Raw genomic sequence first — 26542 nt, forward strand, 5'->3', positions numbered from 1 at the left:
GGCATTAAAAAAATCCATTACAACTATAAATGTTATCAGGTCACTGAGGGGGCGATGAGGCAGTGCTCGGCAGGCCGGCAGCCATTCCCCAGAGTGTAAGCACAGGCAGGACACCAGCACGGCCTGCAGGCTCCGCGGCCTGGGCGGCAGGGGCAGGGGGCTTTTAGGGGGACTGGGAGTAAATGACAGAGCTGGCAGGGCAGGACAGAGCCAGCCTGCAGGGGAAGAGGAATGGATGGCCTTCCATGTCAATCACGCCTGGCCAGCGAGTGGCCGTCGTGGGCCGCGGTCTGACCCCTCCGCAAAGGACCCCGGTCCCTGGTGACTCTGCTCTCTCGCGTATCATATAGCGAAGTGGGGGGGGGGGGGGGGGGGGGGGGGTTCTGTGTGGAACTGGCGAGGGCCCTTCTCCCACCTCCGGAGGGGCCATATAAAAACATTAGTTTTGTTTATGGGTGTATGCGCTTTGTCCTTCAGATGGCCTCCAAGGGTGATAAAGTGAGAGTTATATGATCCACCTTGGGCAGAAATAGGAAATGTTTTCTGCGCGACACCAGCTGTTGCATAGGTCGGCGGCCGCAGCCCTCCCAAGTGCTACCAAATAAAGAGCCCCAGCTCCTGCGCTTTGCTGAGACTCAGCTACTCTGCGTGCCTGTTTTGGTGAGATTTCATTGTGCATCAGTCAAATGGGAGCGGGTGCCTGCTAAAAGAACATTATTTTCACAGCAGTGCATGCAGTTTGTATTGTAGAACCAACATTTGTCAGACGGTTGGCAAAGACTTCTTTCGCAAACAAGCTCAATGTAAATGTGTCTAAAGCTCATTTTCATTTTGACACTGAATGAGATGACTGACAGTCTCTTCGACGTCCCAGCCAGAGACCAGACACTCGAATTCTCAACTCATCATATGTCAGAGGCTGCAACCAAGCTGTTGAAAAAAAAAAAAAAGTACTATTCCATCTGCCGTCATGTAATGTGCTTTGCACAAACCTGGGAATAGGAAAGAAAAGAACAACATGAGGGGAACCCCCCCTGACACAGCACAGCTATATACTCCAGCCCCATCCTCGCTCCTCTCTCCCTGAAACCAGAGAAAATGCCTGCATTCAGTGACTGCATATTACATACAACATCACAATGCACAAATCCTGCTTTCACTTCTCCTTTTATGTTGTGGCTTACAGAGATGTGAGAATTATTAAAAATCATTATATAATAACATAATAATGCATTACAACTGGGGCATAATTAGGAAGCTGGGATGTGAGAATGCTATGGTACATTTTATTTTTTGCTGTCGCTTGAGATAACGATGAAAGCAGAATACCTTATTTCAGGATTGACTTAAGGAATTCGTAGGAGCTGCTGGGCTTCACAAAACCTGCAAAGTCAATAATGAATTAAATATCCCACTCAATCAAATTCTATTTAATAAAATGAGTCTGCCATAAGGTTGCTAATCAGAATGTATTACTTAATGAATGTAATTTAAGTATAATTCAATGAGTGAAATGATCCACCCATAAATACCTGATTATCAAATATAAATCAATTGGATTTTTGAAATAACTGATTTTAGCTTGAATAATACCTCCTGTGCAAAAGATCCAAAAACTATTCCCATGAAATAATTAGAACCTTAAATACACAGATAAAGGATAAGTGGATACAAACTGGGACATAAGCTCTTGTGAAAAGAAAACCCACAGACATGGTCAAAATCAAGAGCTGTCAGCTCACCAAAACAGCGCCGTATTTCTAGCGCCCTTATTTAATTGCAATTGTGTGTTTAATCATAAAAGCATGAATTCATATCAATCAAGTATCATTCGTCTGTCAACCCTGCACAATTGATGTGCCAGGTATATACTCTGCCCATCTCTGTTGTGCGAAAAAAATCCCATCGGTTTTATTACATTTTTAAGGAATCCTTCTTTAATACAGCCTATTAAGGCTGCCATACAAATCTCTCACTACATGCTCTTATCTATTAGCTGATCAATTTTTATACTGCTGATCCATTCCCTTTCTTCTCATTTTGTCATCTAAAAATTCATATTATATAGGATTTTCTTATGGAAAAATCGCAATAAAATTTGTTACTGCCCAGCAGATGTGAGTGAGTCAGTACCTACACATGACTAAATGCTTCACAGAAAATAAAATTTGTTTCTGTAGTAAGCAGAACTGTTTAAATGTTATTTATTTTTATGCTCCTAAGAAAATATATTGTGAAGTGCTACATTGATTTAGAACATAACAATGTCTCTGTACAGGCTGGAGGTGGAAAATTTATGAAACCTTTGCACAACTCCTTTAATTGAATTTTCCAAATCTCTCACCACACACAAATAATCAATACCTTCTGCTGAGAAACTTGCTCAGAATTATTACAGTCTTTCGTTTCAATTTTGTTGTCATCAGCACATACTGGGAACCTGGGTATTTGTAATGCCTGGACAACCTTGGGAATTTATATCTACCCAAAGCCTGATTGCTCATGAAAAGTGACTTCTCAAGAATGCTTACCGAAACTTTTGTTAACCTAAAAGAATGGCTCTAAGCTCTTCTTAACACGGTGGCCATACTTTAAGATGGGGCAGATGACTGGACCTGGGCTGGGGGAGGGGGAGGGGCGGGGGCAGGAGGTGTCTCAGAGGTTTGCCTGACAAAGTTAAAATATCCTTCTCAATTTACTCAGCTGTCTAGGCAGTATCACAGAGCCAGGAGCTCTCAATGGCCTCCGAAACAAACCATGCTTCCAGTCACAGAACTGATGTCATTTCTAACTTGCTCAGGGAACTATGAGGTAGTTTTGGTCACATTCAGCTGCTGAATTTGGTCATTTAAAAATCTACAGACAAAGGAAATGTTTCGCTGTTATACCTACATTCTTGTTTCAAACCCCATGTCATTAAGTGTTTAATACAATTTTACAGCACACCACTGAGATGCATTTTTTATCTACACGTGCCGCATCTATAAAAACTACTTTAATTGAGCTTTTCTCTGGGAAATATTTGTATTTAATGAAACCCCACAGCTTACAGTCAGCTTAGATTTGAACAGTTATTTGGAATAATTCAATTTTCAAATCAGATTTGTGTGACATTTTATTGTACACCAATTCATCATCTCATACTTGAATGCCAAACTTAAATGTCAGTTAATTAGGAAAAAAAAAATCTGTCTGAACTAGTCTTTCCAGGAATTCTCTCTTATTTCAAAGAATGAAATAAAAGTTCCCCCATCTACTTTAAAATTCTCAAGGATGGACCAACTTCCAATTTGTCAATTTAAAAAAAAAATGTAAAATGGCTTCTCTCAAATTTGTTAATTATGAGACCCTTTTCTCTTGGAACTCCAGAGTGTTCCACACAAGATCTCCGCCTTTCACAACGTGTTCAGTCCTGGAGGACAAGCACAGCACAGAGGCCCCTCACTGGATCAGTGCTTACACAGAAACCGTTCCCCTTCTCCATTTATTTAGCGCATGAACTTTAAGCTGTACCCGCCAATTCTAAACAAATGCTTTCCACTGTGTGAGCCAATGTCTCCATGACATGATAGGTTTGGATTACGACTATCTGTCCAAATTTCACGCTTTAACAAACACTGTAGTGTTTTCTTACACAGCCTTGAATAACAATTTGTGTACACTAAATGCAAGTCGCAAGGCAACAATAGCTTCATTCTCCTTTCCGCTATTGACTTGAAAATGTTTTGCACTTTGTTGTTGTAAGTAGGTTTATGTAAAATAGATAAATTTCATGCTCCACCATGTGATAAAAAATGTGACATTCCATCTGGGCCTAGCCACAAACTACATATATTTTAAGCCTCTTGACTGTAACTAATTAAAACAATTTTGGACGACCCTATCGAAAAAACATGCTGAAATTGCTACAATTCATCCTTTCAGTTTCCACAGATCTCCATTGTGAGGTTGAATCACAAGTATCATTTTGCTTTGGGCGCAATGTGTGCCTGAAATAATCAAATTAATTCTGCCTGAACCAGTCATGCAACTGGGCATTTGTATAAATAAACTAAATGTTGTTCTTCCTCAAGATCTTATTTTTACAGACACACACACACACACCAACAATCACAGAAAATAAAGTGAGCATGGCTTGATTTCTTAAATCACAAACAAACTGAACTCTTTAGCTTTCCCATGTGACAATAGCCTCCAAGTCCCCAGGACCTTGAAATCAATCAACTTACATAACAAGTGGAACAAAAAATGTTTTCTTTCTGTTCCCTCTTTTCAGGAAATGAGAAAAGGTCACAATCAAAACAATCTAATTTGAAGCAATTCAATACAAGACATTATTTATCTGTATGATATTAGAACAATGATGTTATTGTAAGATAATATGATTATTATAATATGTGTAATCTGATCATTATAAAACATTTTAACAGTCATTTCTTTACAACATTTCTGTGCATTTTGGGGACAAATACTATATTTTTTTTTTCAACAGAAAGTTTCATTTTTATGCTTACAGATCACATGCGATATAACTTACATATTACATACCTTGAAAACAGTACTGGCGAGCATCATTCCCAGTGAGGTGAGCTTCCACTTTGGCAACTGAAAAGATGTTTTCCAGTAAGACCAATTTAAACTATTTTACAATGCTTATTTTCCACAATAATAAGGGCAATAAGTGCCTGGCAGTGAATTTTGTAAGCACAGTGCAGGACACACAAATACTTACCTCTTACCACCTTTCGCCTTTCATCACTTTCTTTTTTGGGTACAGTTAGCTGGACATGCAGATGCCCATATCCTAAATAGTCTTTTGAATTAGTGCACTGTGAGGGAAGTGTCACTCACCCAGCTCCCTGTGTCTGCACAGTTCAGTCTGCAGGTCCGCAGAGCCTCTGGAGAAGAAAGTCTTCAGCTCGCTGCTGCCCTCTGTAGACTGAATTATGAGGCAATCGTCACTATTCTCGTGCCACAGGATGACAACGACCGTCTTTACCACAACAATACGTTGATATTGCCTCCTTTACATTTGGTGATTTTACCCATGAATGCTTTCACATAATATATGTTTAATGTAATAGTTTGACAACATTTGAAATTTTTATTTGTATTTACCAGTAGATGTCAAAACATTCCAAAAATATATTGTATATTAGAGCCGTCACTTGATTTAAAAAATGTATTTTTCCAACCAGACCTGCACATTAACTGAATGTTTCTTACACTTGGATGTGTTCCTGCATATGTATGTATGGATATTCTATATGCTATTTGATCAGAGGCATTGACAGAGTCAAAATCAGTAAGACCACTTATAACATGTCTCTCACTAGCTAAAAGATTTTTGTACCTTTCTAGCTACGAACACTTGAAATTGGCTAAAGCTAATTGGTCAGCTACAAAACGACATCAAGATAGTTTAAACAGACAACTGTTTCATGATGGATAATTATTCTTTATGCCACAAATGTTCTATTTTTTCAGACCAGCTATCTAGCTATAAAACAACAGGTGATCGGTAACCGACCACTGGCTGCCAAGCAACAGTAACCAGTAACAGTGATAAGACAAGAACATGCTTGGTGACAATGTTTACTAACTGGAAAAAACACATAGTAACTGCAAAACATGTGCCCTTGACCATGATGTCATGAAATCTTAGTTTGCTACCATGGGCTGTGTATCCTCTCTCATCAGGATAGTCCTTGGGGTTAAACTGCCAAATTGAAAGACCCGTTAATTAGGCAGGCTGATGTATAATTTCAGCAATAGATGGCATTTTGGCCCAGTCCTAGATTGTAAGCATTGTGACGAAAATCAAATAAAATCAAATGCTACATTCATATTTCAGTAACTGGTTAAGTCTAACTTTTTAATTTATCACATTGGTTGTGGAAGTGAATGCAGGAAAACAACAGAATGCTAAAAATTCTTGGCTAATTGACATAGATAGCAACTCTCTTACAATAAACAAATATGAAAAAGTAGTTTAGCCTTGAGCCAATGAAAACAAAAAGCCTTTACTGCCATATTATTATGTGGGTTGGAAGACAATTATTGCAGTTGAGGACAGCGCGCTAGAAAGATTGCTTTTAAGGCGTACAGTGCAACTCAACTAAAAATCAGATTAGTCCATCAATGGGAAAAATAACAAACATCAATGTACTACCATAGACAGAGTATTAGTGAAAAGACATACATACCAGTATTTTTTCCAGTTTTTGCTTTGTCTTTTTAAACACTGTCACTGATCCTTCAATTTCAGACCGTAACGCATGCAGTCTGAAAAAAAAAGAGCATCTCAAAATAAAACTGATATTATGTGTCCATAAATTCACTAATACTGTAGCTGCTATTACCTTTTCTTCAATGTTGGTGTTTTGCAATAAATTAACTAGGTCTATTATTTCTTTATATGAAAATTCAAATTAATTTCTTTGAAATAAAATGACTATCCATCTTTACAAAAAGTCCCTATACGGCCCGATGATGAATTGAATAAAGCCCTTATGAGTATGCTTTGGAGAGGAAAATGGACTTTTTCTTTACCAAATCTTATCCAACTATTTTTAGAGCAATGTAAATCACTCTAGATTTCCCTAGTGATTAATATCTCTCATTCCATGTCTCCTGTCATTAAATACTGATCACTCATAATGTCTATCAGGCAACTGAAGAGATTCAAAAAATTCACTAATAGAGAAATATCTTTTCTCAGCATTTCTGGAGATTTCAACTTAAATTCCTTGTGCTTAACTTAAATATTTTCCAAAGTTTAACACACTCCACTAAAGCCATGATCAATTACTAATACACCAGTATAGAAATACTCACTTTTCTGCATCTGTCAGAGGCCTCTGTTTTTTAGAGGGATTATCAGTCTTTCCCTTGGCTTTAAAATGATCTGTTGATAAAGTATGGAATGTCAGTGGACTGTAAAATCAAGCTGAGCACAGATATTATTGATAATAAAGAATATGAAATATTGCTGCTTAATCTCAAGCAGGAGACTTCCTGGGACTCCCAGAACTTATGACACACCAAAGCAATAAAGCAGAAATGGTATACATACTTTATGAGGCCTCACACCAATAAATATATTTTCCCATATACTTGTATATTATTCCCTAAAATATAACCTCCCTCCCGCCTGCTGTTCCTGACGGTATTAAAGTATACAAAAAGATAAATTCTGTAAATGCAGGTCTGCCAAGTCAGAGAAAATCACAGAAGCCTTAACTTTGTACTGTGGATGATGCTACCTTTTGGAGTGTGAACGGGGCTCATAAGGCGAGTGCCGGTCACTGGGGAAAACGTTGTCTCAGGCGCATGCCTCTTCGCTGGGGTCTGCAGAATATACAGAATATAACCCGCAACAGCTACGTCCATGTTTTATGAACACACTCGAGTCGGTTCTTGTTGTATTTATGAAGCCTGACACAAATTTATGTGAACCACCTAGAACATAATATTTATGGCCTTCACGTGACATTTCATATCAAATCTACTCCCAGATTAGCTTTTTTTTAATCAAATTTCCAGAAATGTTTACCATGGGTACATGTGGCTTCAGTTGGATTGCCACCCGTTCAAGAAAAAGAATGGTAACACTTTACACTAACGCGGGTGAGTCTTCACACGAGTGGCATAAAGCTTTAAAATAACTTTACTTTGTTGCTTTGTCCATATGTACACAAGAAAGGCGAGCTGTCATTTTAAAACGTCTCAGGCTTTAATTATCTCCATCCGAAAAGTAGGTTTTCTAAAGGGTGGGATGTTTCACCGTAAGGCACACAAAACAACTCCATGTAAAGAAGCATCGTAATTCATACTGTACATAAAATCTGTAGCATGTTCAGCTAGCTAGCGACATTTGACTTCTATTAACTAATACGTTTTAAACTAACATTGTATAACGTTAGATTAACAGACAAACTTTTCAACAGTCAGTTAACTCACGTTTTCCTTTTCTTCTAAACGGAGGTTTCTTTTAACGCTGTAAGAAGAAAAATATGACGTTAACCCGCTGGCAAGTAAATTGCATAATGTAAGCAAGCCAGCCAACCCACGAAAACATTTAATTATTTAAACGCAAAGAAAGGATACGTACGGCATTTTCTTTTAACTTTGGCGTTAACTGTGAATTCCACACGTTAATGTTGGCTGTGAGTTGTATTCGTGACAACTTGAAGCGTTTCGTAAATTGGCGCGGTACGGCGATTAATGTATTCCACTGGAAACATCAACCTCTGTAGTGTTAATCTAGATTCGAATGAATTGGTTATTTTAAAAAATATTTCAAATAACACAGACATTACAGCAAGAAATACATGCGAATTTTTTCAATGTTGTTCAGACAGAATTCTAGTGTACCTATTTTTCATCAAAGAGGAACGAAAATTGAAATTTTCTGTGTTTCTTCCTCCACAGTCAGAATTAAGTGTGCACTGGCTGCGGTAGTTTACACAGCAACGGGCACAGGGGACGGGGCGTTACAACTAAGTAGCTAGGTAGTTGTCTATCAATAACAATATGTTTGCTATTTTGGCACCAATGCTAGCTAGGGGATAATTCAACGAACGAACGTCAAACAGATTTGAACGCTCCGTGTAGCCTGACAAAGTATGTCAAAATGTGCTGCTGGATTATTTACTAGTAACGTTATTCAAGTTTTTAGCTAATGTTACATTTGCTAGTTAGATTCACAGCAGCTCCATTGTAACACTTTTGGAAAACTAATGCTTAATGTTCCTAGCCAGAAGTTGAATTGCTAGCTAGTAATCTGTCAAAAAGGGTTGCTTTGCTGGAAACATTTGTCTTTTTCAGGATAATTTTGGATGCGGTTTCCTCCCATGCAGTCGGGATGCAAAAATCTCAGTGCACCGAAGATGAGATTTTTTATATGAGCTGCAGGGCAGCGTACTTGGCGGTGTTAAGATCGAGTTTATCGAATATTACTTCCAAGGAACAGCTATGTCTGGGTAAGAAAAAAAAAACACTTTGTATTTGCACATACTGATACTGCATCCATTGAAATGCACATACTGTATGTCTCGGTTGTAAAGTTATGAAACTCCAGTTTAGTAAGTTTTAAGGAATCAGCCCGTTGATTAAGGTAAAATACAGATTGGCGGTGATCTCCTAACCGAAGTCTTCAGAAATCTGAACTTTATTGGAAATTTTCTTAGCGAATTTCCTAGATTCAGCACAAGGCTAATTTAACTCAGCGTCATAGCTATATTAAATTACATTCATTGAGCAGACACTCTCATGCAGACCGACTTCCAGCACTAGAGAACTGAAGTGTGACCAGTGAGTGTGAGCAAACACCATTAAAGCCCTACCAGAAGTTACCTTGTGTTAACCTGACTAGACAGTCTATAAACTAAGGGAAGCCATGTACACATACCACCATACATTGCAGTCATTACATCACAGACTCCATAACACTGCGATTCTACACGTAAAATGAACATCAAGTAATACAAATAGCAGGTGTTAAGGGGTGTGGATTGAGGTAGAACCAAGATGCAGTCTGAAGAGGTGGGTTTTCAGTCTGCGGTGGAAGACAGTGGGTGATTCTACTGTCCTGACCCCTGTGGGAAGTTCATTCCACTACTGGGGGGACCAGTACAGACAGACATCATGTCTGAGAGGAGCAACCTCATCAGGATAGGACAGTCAGTTTCACCGTGGTTGCACAGCATAGTGATCTGAGCAGTACATACCATTTGAAGACTGATTGTAGGCATGAGGGGCCTGTCCCATTCGCTGTCCTGTATGCCAGCATGAAGGTTTTGAACTTGAGGCGAGCAATAACAGGAAGCCAGTGAAGTGAGGTTAGGAGGGGTGTGACTTGACTATGTTTAGGCTGTAGACAAGTCGTGCAGCTGTATTCTGGAGTAGTTGCAGGGGTTTTATGGCACAGGCAGGAAGACAAGCAAAGAGGGAGTTACTGTAGTCCAGGGGTGAGTGAACCCAGGGCCTGAACAAGGAGCTGGGTAGAATACACAGTGAAGTAGGAGCGGATCCTTCAGATGTTACACGAAAAGAATCTGCACACCTGACTCATCAGTGCAACCTGGGAGGAGAAGGACAGTTTGTTTTCAAACATTACCCTAAGGCTTTTGACCGTAGCAGTGCTATTGGTGAGAAAGTTTGTAGAGTCTAGGCTGAGGGAGGGGTCTTGAAATGGGGTGGACCTGGAAGGGATGTAAAGCATCTCAGTCTTAGCCAGGTTAAGCTTTAGGCGGTGGTCCACCCTCCACTATGAAGTATCCTTCAGGCAAGCTGAGGTGCACACAGAGACTTGTGTGTCTCAGCCGAAATGACAGGAAAAGCTGAGCGTTGTCAGCATAGAAGTGGTATGAAGAACAATGGGAGGAGATGACGTATGTAAAGAAAGAAGAGGAGGGGCTGAGTACAGAGCCTTGAGGGACACCTGTAGGCAGGCTGTGGGGTCTAGAAAAATCACTGTTCCTGGACACCCTGAAAAAGCATCCAGAGAGGTAGGACTGAAGCCAAAGAAGAGCAGTGTCAGCGATCCCCAACATTTTCGGGGTAGAGAGAAGTAGGGTGTGGTCCACTGTATCAGTGGTTACACAAAGGTCCAGAAGAATTAAGGCTGAGGAGTGGGAAGGCTGCAGGCACACAGCCTGTGGAGAGTGACAAATTCATCAGAGCGGACATGGTAGAATGGTAGCGGGAATGGTGGGAGGCTGGGAATGATGGTCTGTAGGAAAGGTGAGGGAATGAGATCCAGGGCACGGGTGTGAGGTTGGTGTCATGTGCAGTGAATGTGCCTAAATGAATACCTGTTGGACCCTGTGTATACAGAATTCTGTAAATTATTTTACTGGGTATTTAGGCCCATGTCGTGTAGTAGCTACATTAGGAACAGTAATCGGGGCAAATAATGGTCTGTTTAAACACAGTGCTGTTGGATTCTTTTTATCTTGAGTTTTCTTGGTTAAAAAAATCTCAAAACCTTCACCCATAATCTGTCTTTACACGTATTTAATCTGTTAATGTGTATCATTTTGGCTCAGTTTTGCAGCAGGCTGGAAGAAATCCATCTCAGAAGACCCTGAAAAAGTACTGGACACAGAGAACCACAAAACTGAACTTTGATGACTTCTGTGAAATTCTTAGAAAAGAGAAATCAACTGAGGAAAATGAGCTGATGAAGGCCTTCAAAAAATTAGACTTAAATGGGCATGGATATATTTCACACAGTGAACTTTACAAAGTGCTCACTTCGGTTAGTAAAATCCAACATAATCTTTGTAGAGATAGAATATGCTGTGGATAATTCATTTCAGCTCTAGTAATTATTAATATTTTTGATTTTCCATCCTGAAACATGTAGTGTTTTATTAAGGCATTTTGTATACTGTAGGTGCTCATGTCTTTAAATACATTCAGCAGTCATGGCTTAGTCAAATGCTGGTCTGGTGTCATTAATGTCTCTTTAAATATTACATATTTTCTTTTATTGCATTTATTTCACAGAGAGGTGAGAAGATGAGTCCTGAAGAGGTAAATGAGATTTTTTCATTAGCAGACTCAAACAAGGATGGGAAATTCGACTACAGGGAGGTGAGATTGCTGTCTTTACTTGTTTTGTAAGGTGTTGGTGTCGCAAGCCATGCTTTTAATTAATTACTACAGGAAGACACAAGGGAACGTGTTAATGTCTGCCAGCAACAACAACTGATTAAAGGGACCATAGATTAGGATGGAAATCTGCATGACCTTGGTTATTCAAAACTACTTCACACTGTACAGCATATGGTACAGCACACTGACCATATTGAGTGGTGCTCAGTTCTGCAGATTGCTGGTGTCCACTGCAGAGCAGTGTCAGACCGTTGCCATGGAAAAGCTGGAGGCTGACACCAAACTGAAGCGGCAGAATTTTGGCAATCAGTCAGAGAGCTCTCCAAAGAGCCCTTTGTCACAGGGTGTCACTCCTTCGCCCGAGACGCCCCAGAAAACGGAGCTGGACACCACACCAAGAAAAGGTATAGTCCTCTTCAAATATGCTTTATTCCCATGCACGTCCACTCATGCTCACTTTAGAGTGACTGTTACTTTTCTCGAGTGGGATGAACAATGTTGGTGATACTGATAAGTAATCAGGTGTTATTTTATATGGAGGAAGGTACAGCCTTCTGCAAAATTTCTTTATATCCCTATACGTCCACTGATTCACACTCTAGAGTTCTCCAAGAGGATAGACTATTGTACTGAAGTTCATAAGTTATCATCTGTTTCTTTATGTAGAGTAAAACTCCATAGTTGGTAGTCCTAACACAATCAAAGCCCATTTAAAAGCTTTGCTTTTGATAAAGGAAATACACCAATTCTGTCACTATGAGTGAATGAATGAAGAGAAGGCCGTGGGAGCTGGGTGATGTGGTGTTGTTGACAGGAGAGCCCCGCAGACAGGTTGCACTGAGAACATGAAATGAATAGGTTGTGATTGTACTGGTCAGTCTGAATCCCTGTCATTGATTGGTTGATCCTTGTCGTGGCTCAGGGCACCAAGAGGGATTACAGAGCCATGAGTAGGAGCACTCTCAAAATGAGGCTTGGAAAAACAAATGAGTTTTTAGATAGTGTCTGGATTATCACATTATAGTTCCTATTTGAAGTATTGATTGATTCATTTCACGTTTTACCACTGACCCAGGCTTGCACGCACTTTTGTTGTACATATGCTTTTGTCGTTTCTTGATTGTTTGCACCAGTTATGCTGACTGCAGTGTCAAAATTCCTGTGTCCGGAGATACAGTATGTGGAAAGAACACATGTATGTGTCAGTCTGCTTTCAGAACGACAATGCTCACCTTAAAATCCACATTGTAAGTGTAGTGTAGCCAACCAATCCTTACCCAAACACAAGCTATTCAGCCTTGCACAGTGGCACAGTTGAATTATCATATTTTGTATGATAAATGAATATGCTGCCACACATTGCACTGTTTTCCATATTGTCTCACTCAAGGCTCCCTTTTTGCAGCCTCAAGTCCTGTTTAACAATCAGCCAATTCATTATTGAATTGATCTTTTCTCATTTCAATTAGGTATAGTGAGAAAGGCGTGGATTATAATGAATAGGAAGGACTGTGATTGTTCCTTTGTAATTTAGCATGCTTCATCAATCACAGTGTTGCACTGGAGTTCTGCCTCTTCTCAGTGTTTCCACTAAACCTCACATCTTGCCAGTGATCCAGAATTGATGGTCAGTGTTTGTTTGTGTGTGTGTGTGTGTGTGTGTGTGTGTGTGTGTGTGTGTGTGTGTGCGCGCGTCTGTGTGTGTGTTTACCTGGTGTGCTCCAGCAGAGAGCAGGTCGTCCTCGCGCCCCTCTTCCGCCCGCAGTCGGCGGTCTTCGGTGTCCACTGCCATCACCATGGGGGCCAGCAACACCAAGACCGGTAGACTGTGTGAACCAGAGTCCCTTCAGGTACTACACACTCAATCTGACATTCTGCTGCACATATACTGTAGGAGGAGGTAATGCTATGCTAAGTACCATGTGTTAATACGAGTTCTCAATAAATATTATGCTTTACTGTTTGTTGACTGTGGTTTACTATTAAGACTGCCCCCAACTTGTATATTGTTCAGGCCTTGTAGCACTGAGGTTACAAGGCATGTTGGAGCAAATTTACTCCAAGTCGATATGTATAGAGTGTTGATATTGATCTTTTTCTCTTTGTTTTCACTCTTTTTGACTTAACCTCTACTGGTTTTCTTACAACAGAAAATAATGGCCGAACATGTCAAAGCGCAGAAATTGGAAAAGGCCAGACGAGGTGTAAAGAATGTGTGCTCTGAGATTACTTTTGAAAGTTCTTTTACCGCTGTCTGCATTGCAGGAGGCTAAACTGATAATTGGGAGTAGGGAATGGGTGGGTTATGTTTTTGAGGGAAGGCGCACCGTGGCTTTAAAGGCACAGTAAATCAGAGAGGAGAATGGTGGAGGTGACATGGCTCTGTATGAGGCGTCTGGCTGACCCATCTCTGAGGGACACTATTTCAGAGTCCTTAAAGTGGCCTTGTGCCTTGGGCAGTTTGCTTCATTTGATATTTGGTGTACAAAGCACTGAAGTGTTATGGTTTGATCCTTTAGATATTTCACAACCTAACATAAATACTCTGAGTAAATAGCTTTTTTAAAGAAATGTCATTTCCTTCCACATTTATTTTATGTCTTTGTTTAACTTGATAATTTATTGGATATCAGAAAACACATATAAAGCCATTCCAGGCAATGAGGGCCTCAGATTTCTCATAGTGGACCAAGGCTACATTAACAGAAAAGAGTCTCCAATGGGTTAAATAAAAGATCTCTCAAAATTTAAATGGTGTGTCAAATTTTATTACATTTTGCATTATTTTGAAACAAGTCAGTTTTCCAACGATGTTTATTGGAAAAATTAAAATGAAAATTGATTCCCTTTTGTTGTATGTGCAGTGAAATACACATTTTTAGCCAATTTCCACTAACGATTAGTAAATGTGCTTTAGTCATTTATTTCATGAAAGAGTCACATTTATATGAAACAAAGGATTTTTGGACTTGTTTGAGATGCATGGAAATTGACATAATTGAATATGGTCTTGAACAATATTAAAACACTGTAATTTTTCACCTTTCAGTCTTACACCATATGTTTCTTTGTTCCTCAGAAACATGGAAATATTTTTTCATGCTTAATATTCCAAATTTTGTGCGCTCTGCAGAGTTCACCTTGTCACTCTTTGCTATTGCAGGCCTTTCTTTGTTTGGAACTTTGCTTTACCATAGTGCCATCTTGTGGCCATGTTGTGCACATGTCATGCAGAAACAAGGAACAAATTTGTCAGTGAGTGCTGAATGTTGTGTTTAAATTGTACCACTATTGTGAATTAGGCTGTATTTTAGGCTAAGGATAAGGGGATGTACATATTATTTCATGCCATTTAAAATACTGCATATCTGCTATACTATTGTATGGACAAAATTTGTTTATTGGTCTGTTTCTACTCATGTTTTATGTACCCAAAATTAATAGTCTTGGCACTGTTGTTTCCGTGATAAAAAACACATAACTAATAGAGTAACTGTCCTGTGAGCGTGATTGTGTTTCAAGGAATGTATGACTCTCTCCAAATGCATTACCAGTTTGTTTTGGCTGCAGAATAGCATAGTGGTAGGAGCAGAGCTCGTAACCAAAAGGTTGCTAGTTCAGTTCCTTGCAGGGGCACTGCTGCTGTACCCGTGGGCAAGGTACTTAACCCAGAATTGCCTCAGTAAATATCTATCTGTATAAATGGATAAAATGTAAAAGTTGTAACCTATGTAGTTCACTCTGGATAAGAGCATCTGCTAAACGACAATAATGTAATTACTCTCTTTAAAAACTGTATTTGACTCTGTTGGCTGTATGAGGTTTACTTGATGTTAATGTCTGAAATCCCTTCCCCTTGTTGTAGGCTTGGCATCACTTAAGTACAAAAGGTTGCTTCTTTGTGGAGGAGGATGGAGGGATCGTGTCTCTGCAGTACCAGCTTACAGTTCCCCAGACCGCCACTGTTTACCTCACCATCCGGCCTTTGAACCTCAGTCTGGAGGATGGTAAATGACAGCCCACATTGTGCATCTTACAGGCCTCGGCCGGGACAGCGCAGTTAAGATCAGGCTTTGTGAACAATGCCTTTTTTCAAGGAAATATATATTCATATATATTCAATCTTTAAATATGGAATATTAAAAGTCTGTCAGAGTGGGTGCTGGACTACTTCTTTACCTGCTTGTGCTTTCAATGTTTTTTTAGAGAAACCCTCTTCTTGGATGTCGGTAGACACAGCGCTTTTTGTGGTGACGGGGAACAGAACAAAGGAAGACCCCAGCCTGGTGTGTTTTACAGAGCTGCGAGACAAAGAGGTCAGTTTGGATTTCCCAGCTTTGCTGTGACTTGCTGAACTGAGGTCTGTTGAATAGGCGATTGCCCATTTGACTGTAAGCCATGTATGAAGAACAGTTCCTCGTACATTCTGACAGCATGAAGAGAATGCCTCTTCTGGAATTCAGTCCACCCCCTCATGCTCACAATTAAAACAAGGTCGGAAAACAAATCAATGTCGCTTACCTCTTTCTGGGTCAAAACAATGTGCTAAACTGGAGGTTTTGTGTATGTGGTGCAATAAAGAAGTGCAGATTATTCAGATAGATAAATACCAAAAGTGAGATTAATACTGGTCAGAGATTATTATTGCTGTGCATTTTTCTCATGTTAATGAGTTAAAATATGGTGCTTATTTACAGATTTTATTTTGTTTTTTTTTCTTTGATTTTTCTTTCAGTGTTTGTATGCCTGATCATTCAGGCATACATTTCATTGTTATTTAATTTCTTTGTTGCACTGTATACACAGTTGTGTACAGATACAAATTATTTCAAACCTCATAATCAAACTGACATATTGGTGAGATTAATCCATTTCTGCAAACAACAATAGCCACTCATTTAGCAATAATGTTGTTCACTGTTATCAAATGTGAGGTGAAGGTTGCCTGTGAATGGTGCAGTAGAAAATTCATTACTGCAGTGCAGGCTCAATTCATTACTAAGCAATCTGCCAGTCAGATCCACTTGACTCATTGAACGCAGTATGCCACCAGATATGTTTGTAAGGGACTAAAGACAACAATGAGTAATGCAGTCAGTAACAGTATGAAAACCTAACAAGGCTAGGTTCCTGGAATGTGTATGTCTCTGTCTAGACTAATCCCATAGGCAATACCACATCAAAGCCGCTCTGCATCTATGGCTTTATTTAGCACTGTACTGTCACATTGCATGAGGTTCTCATGCAAGTGCTGCCCTCCGGTGGCCAGTGCTGACCCCTCCTTTTGATTGACAGAAGTTTGGCTGGAAGGGGGAGCTGAGCGCTGGCACATACTATCTAATGCCCTTCACCACCGGCTGTAGACTGAAGAAGAAGAGAAAGCCAGTGGTGAAGGCCGCCCAGCTGGTCTACAGGACAGACACAGGGGAGCTGGCTCTTACCAAGGAGTTCAGGTGGGCCTCGTGGTGTGTCCCTCACTTGAGAGGACTCCATCTACACTGGAGAGAAAATACCATCTGTGAGCTAATACAGTGACGCTGACTTTTTTCTCATCAGTTTGCGTTTGTCGTGCATGTGTTCGGGAGGGAGGTGGCTGGTACGAGATGTTTGACACTGCTGTGAGGTTTGAGCTGCGGCTATTCTGTTACATCACAGGGCAGTGCTGTCTGACATATTTGAGATCATTGACCTGGACGGCAATGGGCTGCTCAGCCTGGAGGAGTATAATTTCTTTGAGCAGAGGACAAGCGGGGAGAAGTGTGACGAGGACGCCTGGGCCGTCTGCAGAGGTGCATCTAAGTCCTCATCCATGTGCGCTGCGGTCACAGCAGCCAAAATACAGACAGACAAGCAGTGTGTGTGTGTGTGTGTTTGTGTGAGCGTGCGCGTGTGTGAGGGCAGAATGGAAAGAACCGCTGACATAACTTTCAGACAGTGTTGCTTTTCTTTGTTATTGACTTTAGGGCAGTGTTGTTTTTAACTGAGACTACTGTTTACATTATTACATCACGCGCATTACCTGCATGCTGATTTAACTGTAAAGCCATTGTTTGCCAGTGAGATGGATGGAGGCCTGTCAGCAGTGGTACAGAGCCTTCTGACCGAAAGCGGATGTGAGAGATTTGTCCCGGGGACATTATTTATTACTATGGAATATTACACTCAAACTTTATGTGTTGTATTGCAGAAAACTTTGACACCAAGAAGAATGAGCTGACGAGAAGGGGCTTCATGGAGCTGAACCTTATGGAGGCCAATGATCGCGAGGGGGACCCCAGCGATCTGTGGGTCACCCTGGAGTCCATGGGCTACAACAGGGCCCTGGAGATGGTGGAGGTAGGTAAAACACGGCTCTGCTTATACAGTAAACAGAAAGCGCTGGACGCATCCAGGGTTAACACTCTAATCTTGTGTCAGGTAATCATGAATGCTGAGTGCTTTTTATACAAGGTCATTATAATGGTATTCTGTTACTTCTGCAAGCAGCACTATGCATTTGTGCTAGTGTCCAAAAGCAGAATATTTAACATAGGATGTGGAAGCTGTACAGTAACTGTGGTGTGTGTTGTGTGTGTAACTGTGTTTTATGCCAGGCCTGTCCTTTCATCATCGATGTCTACTCAGAGGATTTCAGGCCTTCCATCCAGCCAGTGGACCTGGAATCCAGCAGCAAGATCCTTAACACAGCCCTGCACAGATCGGTCATCGCTAAAGGGGAGGCCAAGGCAATCAAGGGCCATGACAACGTCATTATCCACACCTACAGAAGCGAGGCGAGAATCTCCTCCATCATCACCAACAAGGTACTCACTAATCACTTGCTGCCCCACCTAAAAGAACAATCCAGACTCTCACTAAGTGGAAAATGATTCAGTAAGTTCATTAATACCCAGAAATGATGACATTAGGTGACACGGACGTGCAGTTAGAATGAATTGGTAGCGGTGTGCAGAAGAGCTCTGGCTCACATTCATAATGTCATCTGTTCTTGTTGGTGTAATATTAATAATTTTACACAGCTTGCTCAGCCAGCCGGAAATGGGCATGGCAAAAGCAGAAGTACTGTGCTGTTTAAAATGCTTGCTTGCTGATTCACGCCTGGAGATGTTTGCCAAAGTTGGAAATATAATAAATAAAAAACTAAAGCAGAATGAAAAATGGCTTTATCATACCAAAATGAATAAAACAGGGGCATTAATGGTGCACAAAATTGGTACAATTACTGATGTAGGAGAAGATAAGCCAGATTTTTGGCTTTGCCATTAATATTCAAAAAACAGGCGTTTAAGAGGGTGGCAGAGGCAATGTGACAGTCAAATATATTCTCGTTTTTACTTTGCATCTTTAACTCATGTTCTGAGTTAAGTTGCTAAGATTAAGACAGTGGATTAGTATAACACTTTTTATGGTGGAATTTCTCCTGTAGTGCCTCCATTGAAAATAGTTACATGTCAGACTACTTGGCAAGATAATATTCCTCCAAGGCAAAATGCATCATGGGTCATTCATGTATCATTGAAAAATTAAATATCATTCTCCAACAGAGTACTGTAGTATGCTCTAGGTCAAATTCTGTTGGCTGATAGTGCTAACTGTCACTGATCATTATGTATTTGAATCAGTGGTCCAGCAATATGTAGAATCTGAAGGTTACACACTAGAGGAACATGCCCAGAGCCATTCAGGCCAATAAAATACAGGATTTGGAGCTCTGTGGTGGGTCAACAAGGACAAAAAACACCATCGGGCCATCAGACCAATGAAAATATTGAGTCTTATATAGATCAACCAACATTGATAGATGTTGATTTTTGCTTTTCCGAAAACAATTCAGGTCCAGTTTTATAGAAAATCACCACAAATAGCTTAACACAGGGCCTTTAATCATGTTCATTGTACCAGCAGGAATTGAAAGCAAATTGCACTTGCAAATACTGTAGTTCACCAGTAGTAACAGACAGTTATTGTAGTTATAGGTGTAGGTATAGCTCAATGAAAATTGTTCTGAAAACCAAAACTGAAAACCAAGCACCATATCCCTACCAAGCTAATCACACAAAAGGAGACACTACGCAAGAGCGGTCTCTCCATAAACCGGGAGACTGAAGGCTGAGGGACAGGGTATAGCCAAACACTTGGTATAATTGTAGTCTCATCAGGAGGAGCCCAGGAAGTAACAGCAATATGCTGAACTGCTGAGATAGAAAACAATAGATACTAAAAGATCAAGAGGAGTAGAATGGAAAAACAGGTGTTAAGAGGAGCTGAAGTTAATAAACTGAGAGGTTGTGTAGCATGAGAGAGGTGAAAAAATCAATGGTGATTTTCAGAGCAGTATAAGACTGAAGACCAGCAAACGGAAAACAACCGTGATCAAGTTTAGTCATGACCAAAGCCATGGCAAGGAGTGTTGAAACAAACGTTAGGAGGGGGCAAAATCCGCTCTCAAGTATTGCATTTAAAAATGCTGCAATCGTGCACCAAAGACGCGTTACGCTGAGAGAAAGATGGGGAGGTTGTATTAAGGGTTTTTTGAGAGAAAGGAAGGGGGGAAAAAGTGACTCCGGTTAATCAGAGAAGTTGGCAGGGAGGGATAAAGACAAATGTAGACGAAAAATTGAGAGGTTGAGATGAAAGGCTTTGATGATGTCATAGGAGTGGTGCCTAATCTCCAATGAGTGCCCACTCCGGTGTGTGACTTGTCTTCGTAATAATAGGTGTTGGCTGCATTCACGTGTATTGGAGGGTTGCATTTGCCTCAGCTGCATGAGTGCAGAGATTGTTGAAATGTACAACTTAGTACAACTTGGCTTGGTGTAAAACTGGGTATTCCAAAACTGGCTTACACAGAGGGGAAGAGAGAGTCCAATAATGCAAAATGCCACTTTTGTCCAGTCACGGTAGTGAAAGGCTAATACTGATAAAAAGGGACCATACCCGTAATGTAATCTGAACTGTAATGTGCAATGTTGCAATCGGACATTGAAATCCTTTTCAACTGTTCTTGGCATCTTAACAAGTTTTGACATACTGAGGTTTCCTATTTTCTCTCCTTCCTGTTGCAGTCCAACCACAAAGTGACAGTCCATGTCAACAATGAACTAAGTAAGAACTGCGTTAGCAGCAGAGGCATGAGTGTGTTTGCTGTGGAAGTCCCGGCTAGAACCAAAATGGTAAGGTCCCTACCACACCTATCACATTGACTTGGGATAGGAATCCATTATTAAATACTTCTATGTAATTTCTGCAGATGGAACATGGAAGCAAAATGCTCTACATTTGTAAGAACACCCCATGTGTATATGAACGGAACTCTTCAAGCCCAAACTTAAACTTTTCTCCAGATTTCTATGTGTAACCCACTCCTGTGACCAGAAAAGGCCAAACCTACAAACAAATATTTTATAGAAGTAAATAATCAATAACTTCATGAATGCACGTGAATCATCAAGAGTGCTTGCGACAAACACAGGGGTACTTCTGTCATTTAAATTAATGGCCCATTGTGATGTGTATGCTAAATGTTGTCACAATGTTGGAATTCCGATATTTGAGGTTGTTGTTTGATGTAATGTAATCTAGATTAATATAGTGTTGAGGTGAGATCACTTTGTTGGAATATATACACAAAGCTATGAAGCAAACAGTCCTGTGACCCCAGGGTAAGGCCATTTCAGTACCTTGACTAATAATATACTGGCAGCTGGGCTCACCCCAAACTGGATTTGTTGCTGTTACTCAGCTAATGCATCATCATTTTTTGGCTTAGTGGATAATTTTTCTTTTTTTAATGTGCCACTTCACTTCACATAGTATTTCATCTGAAGGTTTTGGAGAATTTTGTCTAGCACGTGCAGTTTCAGACCAATGAAAAAGTTCTCCTCAGTTTTCACTGACAAACGTATGCTAATGCAGCTGAACAAGTTGTGTTATTGTATTAGCAGAGAGCTTCAGCTGGGTTTGGCAGCTTGTTGGGGTAACCAGGCTGGAAGCTGAATTTCATGCTCTGTTTCCCCTGAGAGAGAACTCTTGTGCCAACCCTGAAAGAAAGGAGAAAAACCACACCTCTCACTATTAATCCCTCCTTCTTAGAAAAGACATAAGTGACTGGGAGGTTGAATGTGGCTCACACACTTAAGAATCTCCTCACGCCTGAGAAGTGTATTTACATTGTGTGTGGTGTACAACTCCAGAGTGGTTCATGTGTTAGTGCACAGTTACCCATTATCTGGTATATTTAACTTTTCTCTCCCTTTTGTATGCTTTTTTACTGAAAGTAAATATGCAGAAATCAGTATTTATTTTATTTATTTATTTTATCAGTATTTATCTACTTTTCTCCCTCCTTCAGTGTATGTTTGAATGCAACCATAGCAAATGAAATTGTGGCATTTAATTGCATTATCTGTTTCTCTTTTAGGTTTGCCAACATGTTGTGCCCATCAATGACAGACAGGAGTGGACATACCACTGTGTTGAAAGCATCCTGTAATAAACCACAAAAACTGTACTGACAACATTCACACAAACAAGGTACATTTAGCCTGGGACAGTGTACCAGTTTAATAGTTTCTTCTAAATACGACAGACTTTCAGATATCCAGATCAAAAGTAGTTCACCAAACATCCACTGAAGACTTCATAATTTGTCGTCCTGCAATATGTAATAAGTGTAACAGTTACAGTGCCTTACTTGTTTTGATATCTATGAAAATTGGTCACCATGCTATTAGCAACCTTTTAATTGTTCATTTAATATAATTTGGACTGTGGTAATTTGATATTTTAATACATTTATGTATAATACCTGTCTTAAAAGAGTGTAAATGTTTAGCTCACCTTCATGCTCATGTATTAAACTCTGTGTTGGAATGTAGAATTCAGACTTGATAGTTTCTGGCCTGGCAGGCCTCTGCATACAGGTTCAGACTCGTTAACAGTATCTTTCCATTAGTTTCTCAGTCTCTTTGCTAAATGGAAAGTTTTTACATCCTGATTGCTTGCTGATAAACATTCATGGTTTTTTCCACATCATTGTCAAAAGCCTAGCCAGGGCTATGACAGGAAAATATCAAGATCATTTCCAAATGGTATTTGTGATGGTACTGGCCTCTCCACATTTTTTCCTGGTTACATTTACAGGGGCATCAACCATACGGAAATATTCGGCATGATGTCTGTTTGGTACATTACTCAAAACAAGACTCTGCATTTAGATGTAATTTATTCCGTATCTGAGTTAGCATGTGCTCATTGAAAGCTGCTAAGCAAATGTAATATACTCATAGTGACCCACATCCATACCTGTTGACCCCTGCTGACTGGCTCCATATTCTTAGTCCCACAGCAGGGCTGTTGGCAGTAAAGCACATTCCTGCATTACACGCAGGTCCAAAGATTATACACCCTTGGCCTTTAATGCTGAGGGCAAGCTTGACCTGCTATTTATATCATTCGGGCAATTATTTTGCACTTTGACTTTCTCTACTGTAACTGTAGAACAGGCCTCTAAATGTCACATGGTAAGTGAGAAGTAGCCCTTCCTCTTCTGCTGTGCCTCTTTCTCTTTTTCACCACAAATGTTACTTCATTTTCTAACACCAACCTGTGAACTCACAGTTTTTGTATTATTGGTTAAGTTTCCAGACCGTAAAACAAACAGTTGTATCCCTTATATTACTAAAAAGAAATCAAAATATCAAAACTGCAAGCTTTTGATTGCACATAAATACAGTAAGACCATTGTGGAACATATGGTATATAGTCCTTACACTTGTATATGACACAAAGTTTTAAAGGCCTCATTCATTTCAGATGGTAAGATGAAAAAAACATGACAAGGTTACACAAAAAATATCATGAGATAACTAGCTACTGCGCTTCAAAAATATAATACTATCAAATGTTTTTGCATTTTTGTCAATGAATAAGTTGCTGACTTTTATGTGATTCACAGCAAGTGTGTTTGTGGTAACGGTTTTCATCTGTCCCTTTTTGTACTGTTAATTATAACCAAAGCCAGTGAGAGCAAGACCTCAGGGGTTAACCTGCTAGGTCTCATTCTGATGTCTCTATGGGTTGGTCAGAAATCTGTCATTATTCGGAAATAAAATCCAAACGAATTAATTAAAGTCGCTATTTTTACTGTGATCACCTCCCACCTTTAGAACTCTTTGCTTTCATAAATTCAGACACACTTGAGAAATGGTTTTGTCTCTCAAAATCCCAAGAGGCTCTTGAAAATGGAAAGAATTTCTGCACCAAAGGACATTGTTTTAAATGAGTGTATTCTATTAAACCCCTTCTCTAGATGCTTTGACAACTAAGTACTACCTTGAGTGATAGGTACAGCTTAATTTGCCATTTAAAAGCATACATTGTACTCAACCAAGTGACCTGCCGATTTTGCTAGCTAACCTACTCAGCTAGCCAATGACTTAGCTGCTGAATAAACATGTTAGGTAGCTAACAGTTAACTGACCAAACAACCTACCTGGCAAGTTAGTTATGTAGCAAACCTAACTCTCAGTGCTACATAGGAAAGGGGTATGCCCTGCCAACCCATAACTTGGCAGATGGCATATCTACCATCCCAATAGTATTATTGGGTCACATTGGGTCACAAGTGTTCTGTGAATATATTCAGTGGCCAGTTTACAGTGTTGTTACAATCTAACTTACAATATTCCCTGTTAAACACTGTTTTTAAAACTCTAAATATCTCACGCATGAGCAAACCTTTTCTCTACATCCCATAGATCAACTCTGTGCTGCTTTGGACAGTGATCAAACAACTCATGCTGCAATAGTCAAATAAAGCTTTGACCAAATACTTCAACTTTCACAACAGAATTACCAGATGCTTCCATTGTTGGTCTGATTGTAAAACATTTCCTCAGATTTGCGGCAGCTTTGGGACCTTTGCATTCTGGGGGTATTGATTTTGTCTCAGTGCCTAATAATAAAATGTGTACAGAAAATAAAGGCCCTGTTTTTTGTGTGCATCCTGTGTGCAGGAGCTTGAAAAAGATATTAACTAATTTCTGAAATGGAGAGTAAGTTCCATGGTTGTCTTGCATGCTGAAGGACAATAGCAGACATTTTTCAGATGCGGTGTGTTATTTTGACATACTTTTTAGCACAAACTCTTTCTTTGGGAATTTATAGAAAATAATAAATACAAATTAGGTACAACATGACAGCTTGTTATAAAGTTAATGTTTTTACAGTTTTCAGAACAATCATTTAATAGAAGCATAGCATAGCATTAGGATAGCATTTCAACCACAGCAAGAGAGAGTAAAACAAATTAGCCTCTTCTGTCGAATGAGGCAGAATTTATGCTGCTTGCACAATTACCAGTTTAATTCACTTTGTTCTTAGCTACATATTATTTGTTTTTTAACAGTATAAAGTTGGGCCTTGAGAGCCATACATTATGTTATGTGACTAGCTTTTCATGAGAGTACTTTCTCCTGTTTTATTTTTTTTAAATGCAGTCCATCATAAAAGTCTGACACTATCACACAACTGCACCAGTAACGTAAGGGGTAAATTGGCACATATGCCATAAGGCCATTTTAATGACAAGAACAAGCCATTCAGTCGAACAAGGCTTGTCATTTTGCCTATTGAGTGTATCTTGCACAGTATCACGCCTGTCTCTGTCTCTTAAATGAGGGTCTCCACTTTCACTACAAATCCTTTTGAGCTATTGAATGCTTTGATTCATCTCTGAGTAAAAAAATACTACCGAGATTCAGTATGAAATTCACCTGGTAACTAATTTTTCCCCATGTCCCTTGTCCTCCTGGCAGAACTCAGGTTGAAGCAGTTCCTGTAGTTTACTGTATTAATCCCTTTTAGAAATTTAAAAACATCAGTCCCACTCGGTGTCCTTAAGTGTCTTGAGTCTGTTGATAGCTTATATGTTTGATACCTGCAACCAGACTTGTTGCCCTTCTCCCTCTGTGTTTCATGAGCATCTGTCCTTCTTATATCGTGGTGCCCAAAACTGGACACAGTATTATAAATGTGGTCTGACATACTTCACACTCTAATTTGCCACTTCCCATAAAATAACCCTGCAGTACATTGTTCCTGCCTACATGTAGACCTTCACATTTGGAAATTCAAAATTTAATTTCCAGTAGGCATGAAACGATACATCCACCTCACGCCACAAAATTAGCACAAAACAATATTCCTGTGAGAAATAATTCTGATAATAGTATCCAGGTAATAGTAAGTTATTAGTAAGACAACATTCAAGAGGACTAATGGACAGAACAAGTGTAGCAAGTAAAAATTCCACTGACACGATTTTTCGGGGATATGAATAACAGCTTGTAGACAGTTTTAATCTAAGTCAGGTGCTATGTTCTTAGGGCCACAAAATATTTTTTCTGATTTCACGAAATGTGATACTACAGTATTTCGTCTTATGCCTGATGTCCAGGTGTCTACCCAGTTCTGGATTCTGTTTGAATCCTGTTGAACCACTTTAGCAGCCTCCAAACAGTTTATGTCGTTGACTTTAGTGTCATCATTGAATCACTATATTTTTAGTAAAAATATACCATAGCCCACCTATAGTAACTAAGGCCTGTTTGGTTTTGTTGCTATTAATGAACCAAACGTTCTCATTACATTATTATCAGTTTTTATTGTCACTTCTCATGTCATAATATTTTGTTTGTTATTTGACAGAGTTGAATTAATTTAACACCTGTATTCTTTAAGGTCAAAACTGTAAATAGTTAAATAAATAGTTGTGAAACATGGTCCGTGATAGTAAAGTTGTTGGGACTGAGTATTTGTTTAGAAACTTTAGATACGTTTTTCTGTATGGCTTACAAAGGATGATCCACTTAATGTTATGACTTGGCTATGAAAATGGAAGCGACAGGTTTTGGTTCGT

General features: G+C 39.7%; 2 protein-coding genes across 2 annotated transcripts; one reads left to right on the forward strand and one right to left on the reverse strand.

Annotated features, from left to right (window-relative positions):
• Nucleotides 1-35: 35 nt before the first annotated feature.
• si:dkey-148h10.5 (uncharacterized protein LOC107988039 homolog) lies at nucleotides 36-7392 on the reverse strand. The gene is made up of 5 exons (XM_036519795.1): nucleotides 7266-7392; nucleotides 6838-6907; nucleotides 6207-6285; nucleotides 4852-4939; nucleotides 36-139 (listed from the first exon to the last, which is right to left on the reverse strand). Exons 1-5 carry the CDS (start codon nucleotides 7390-7392, stop codon nucleotides 36-38), a joined length of 468 nt encoding a protein of 155 aa, XP_036375688.1.
• Nucleotides 7393-8015: 623 nt separating this feature from the next.
• Nucleotides 8016-22250, forward strand: efcab7 (EF-hand calcium binding domain 7). The gene is made up of 14 exons (XM_036519808.1): nucleotides 8016-8032; nucleotides 8830-8984; nucleotides 11052-11263; nucleotides 11515-11601; nucleotides 11831-12026; nucleotides 13351-13472; nucleotides 15488-15629; nucleotides 15829-15938; nucleotides 16918-17075; nucleotides 17278-17411; nucleotides 17810-17958; nucleotides 18216-18425; nucleotides 20688-20795; nucleotides 22043-22250. The coding sequence occupies exons 1-14, from the start codon at nucleotides 8016-8018 to the stop codon at nucleotides 22112-22114; spliced, it is 1872 nt and encodes a 623-aa protein (XP_036375701.1). The 3' UTR covers nucleotides 22115-22250.
• The last annotated feature ends 4292 nt before the right edge of the window (nucleotides 22251-26542 follow it).

Source organism: Megalops cyprinoides, chromosome 2 (assembly GCF_013368585.1).
Source record: "Megalops cyprinoides isolate fMegCyp1 chromosome 2, fMegCyp1.pri, whole genome shotgun sequence".
NCBI lineage: Eukaryota > Metazoa > Chordata > Actinopteri > Elopiformes > Megalopidae > Megalops > Megalops cyprinoides.

Excerpts from the sequence above, each read along its gene's own strand:
- efcab7 (XM_036519808.1), top strand. Across the intron at positions 15,939-16,917 it reads CAGAGCTGCGAGACAAAGAG|AAGTTTGGCTGGAAGGGGGA; the intron begins GTCAGTTTGGAT and ends TTTGATTGACAG. Across the intron at positions 17,412-17,809 it reads CGCCTGGGCCGTCTGCAGAG|AAAACTTTGACACCAAGAAG; the intron begins GTGCATCTAAGT and ends GTTGTATTGCAG.
- si:dkey-148h10.5 (XM_036519795.1), bottom strand. The coding sequence starts at position 7,392 with ATGGACGTAGCTGTTGCGGGTTATATTCTGTATATTCTGCAGACCCCA. Across the intron at positions 6,908-7,265 it reads CCCCGTTCACACTCCAAAAG|ATCATTTTAAAGCCAAGGGA; the intron begins GTAGCATCATCC and ends CTTTATCAACAG. Across the intron at positions 6,286-6,837 it reads CCTCTGACAGATGCAGAAAA|ACTGCATGCGTTACGGTCTG; the intron begins GTGAGTATTTCT and ends TTTTTTTTTCAG.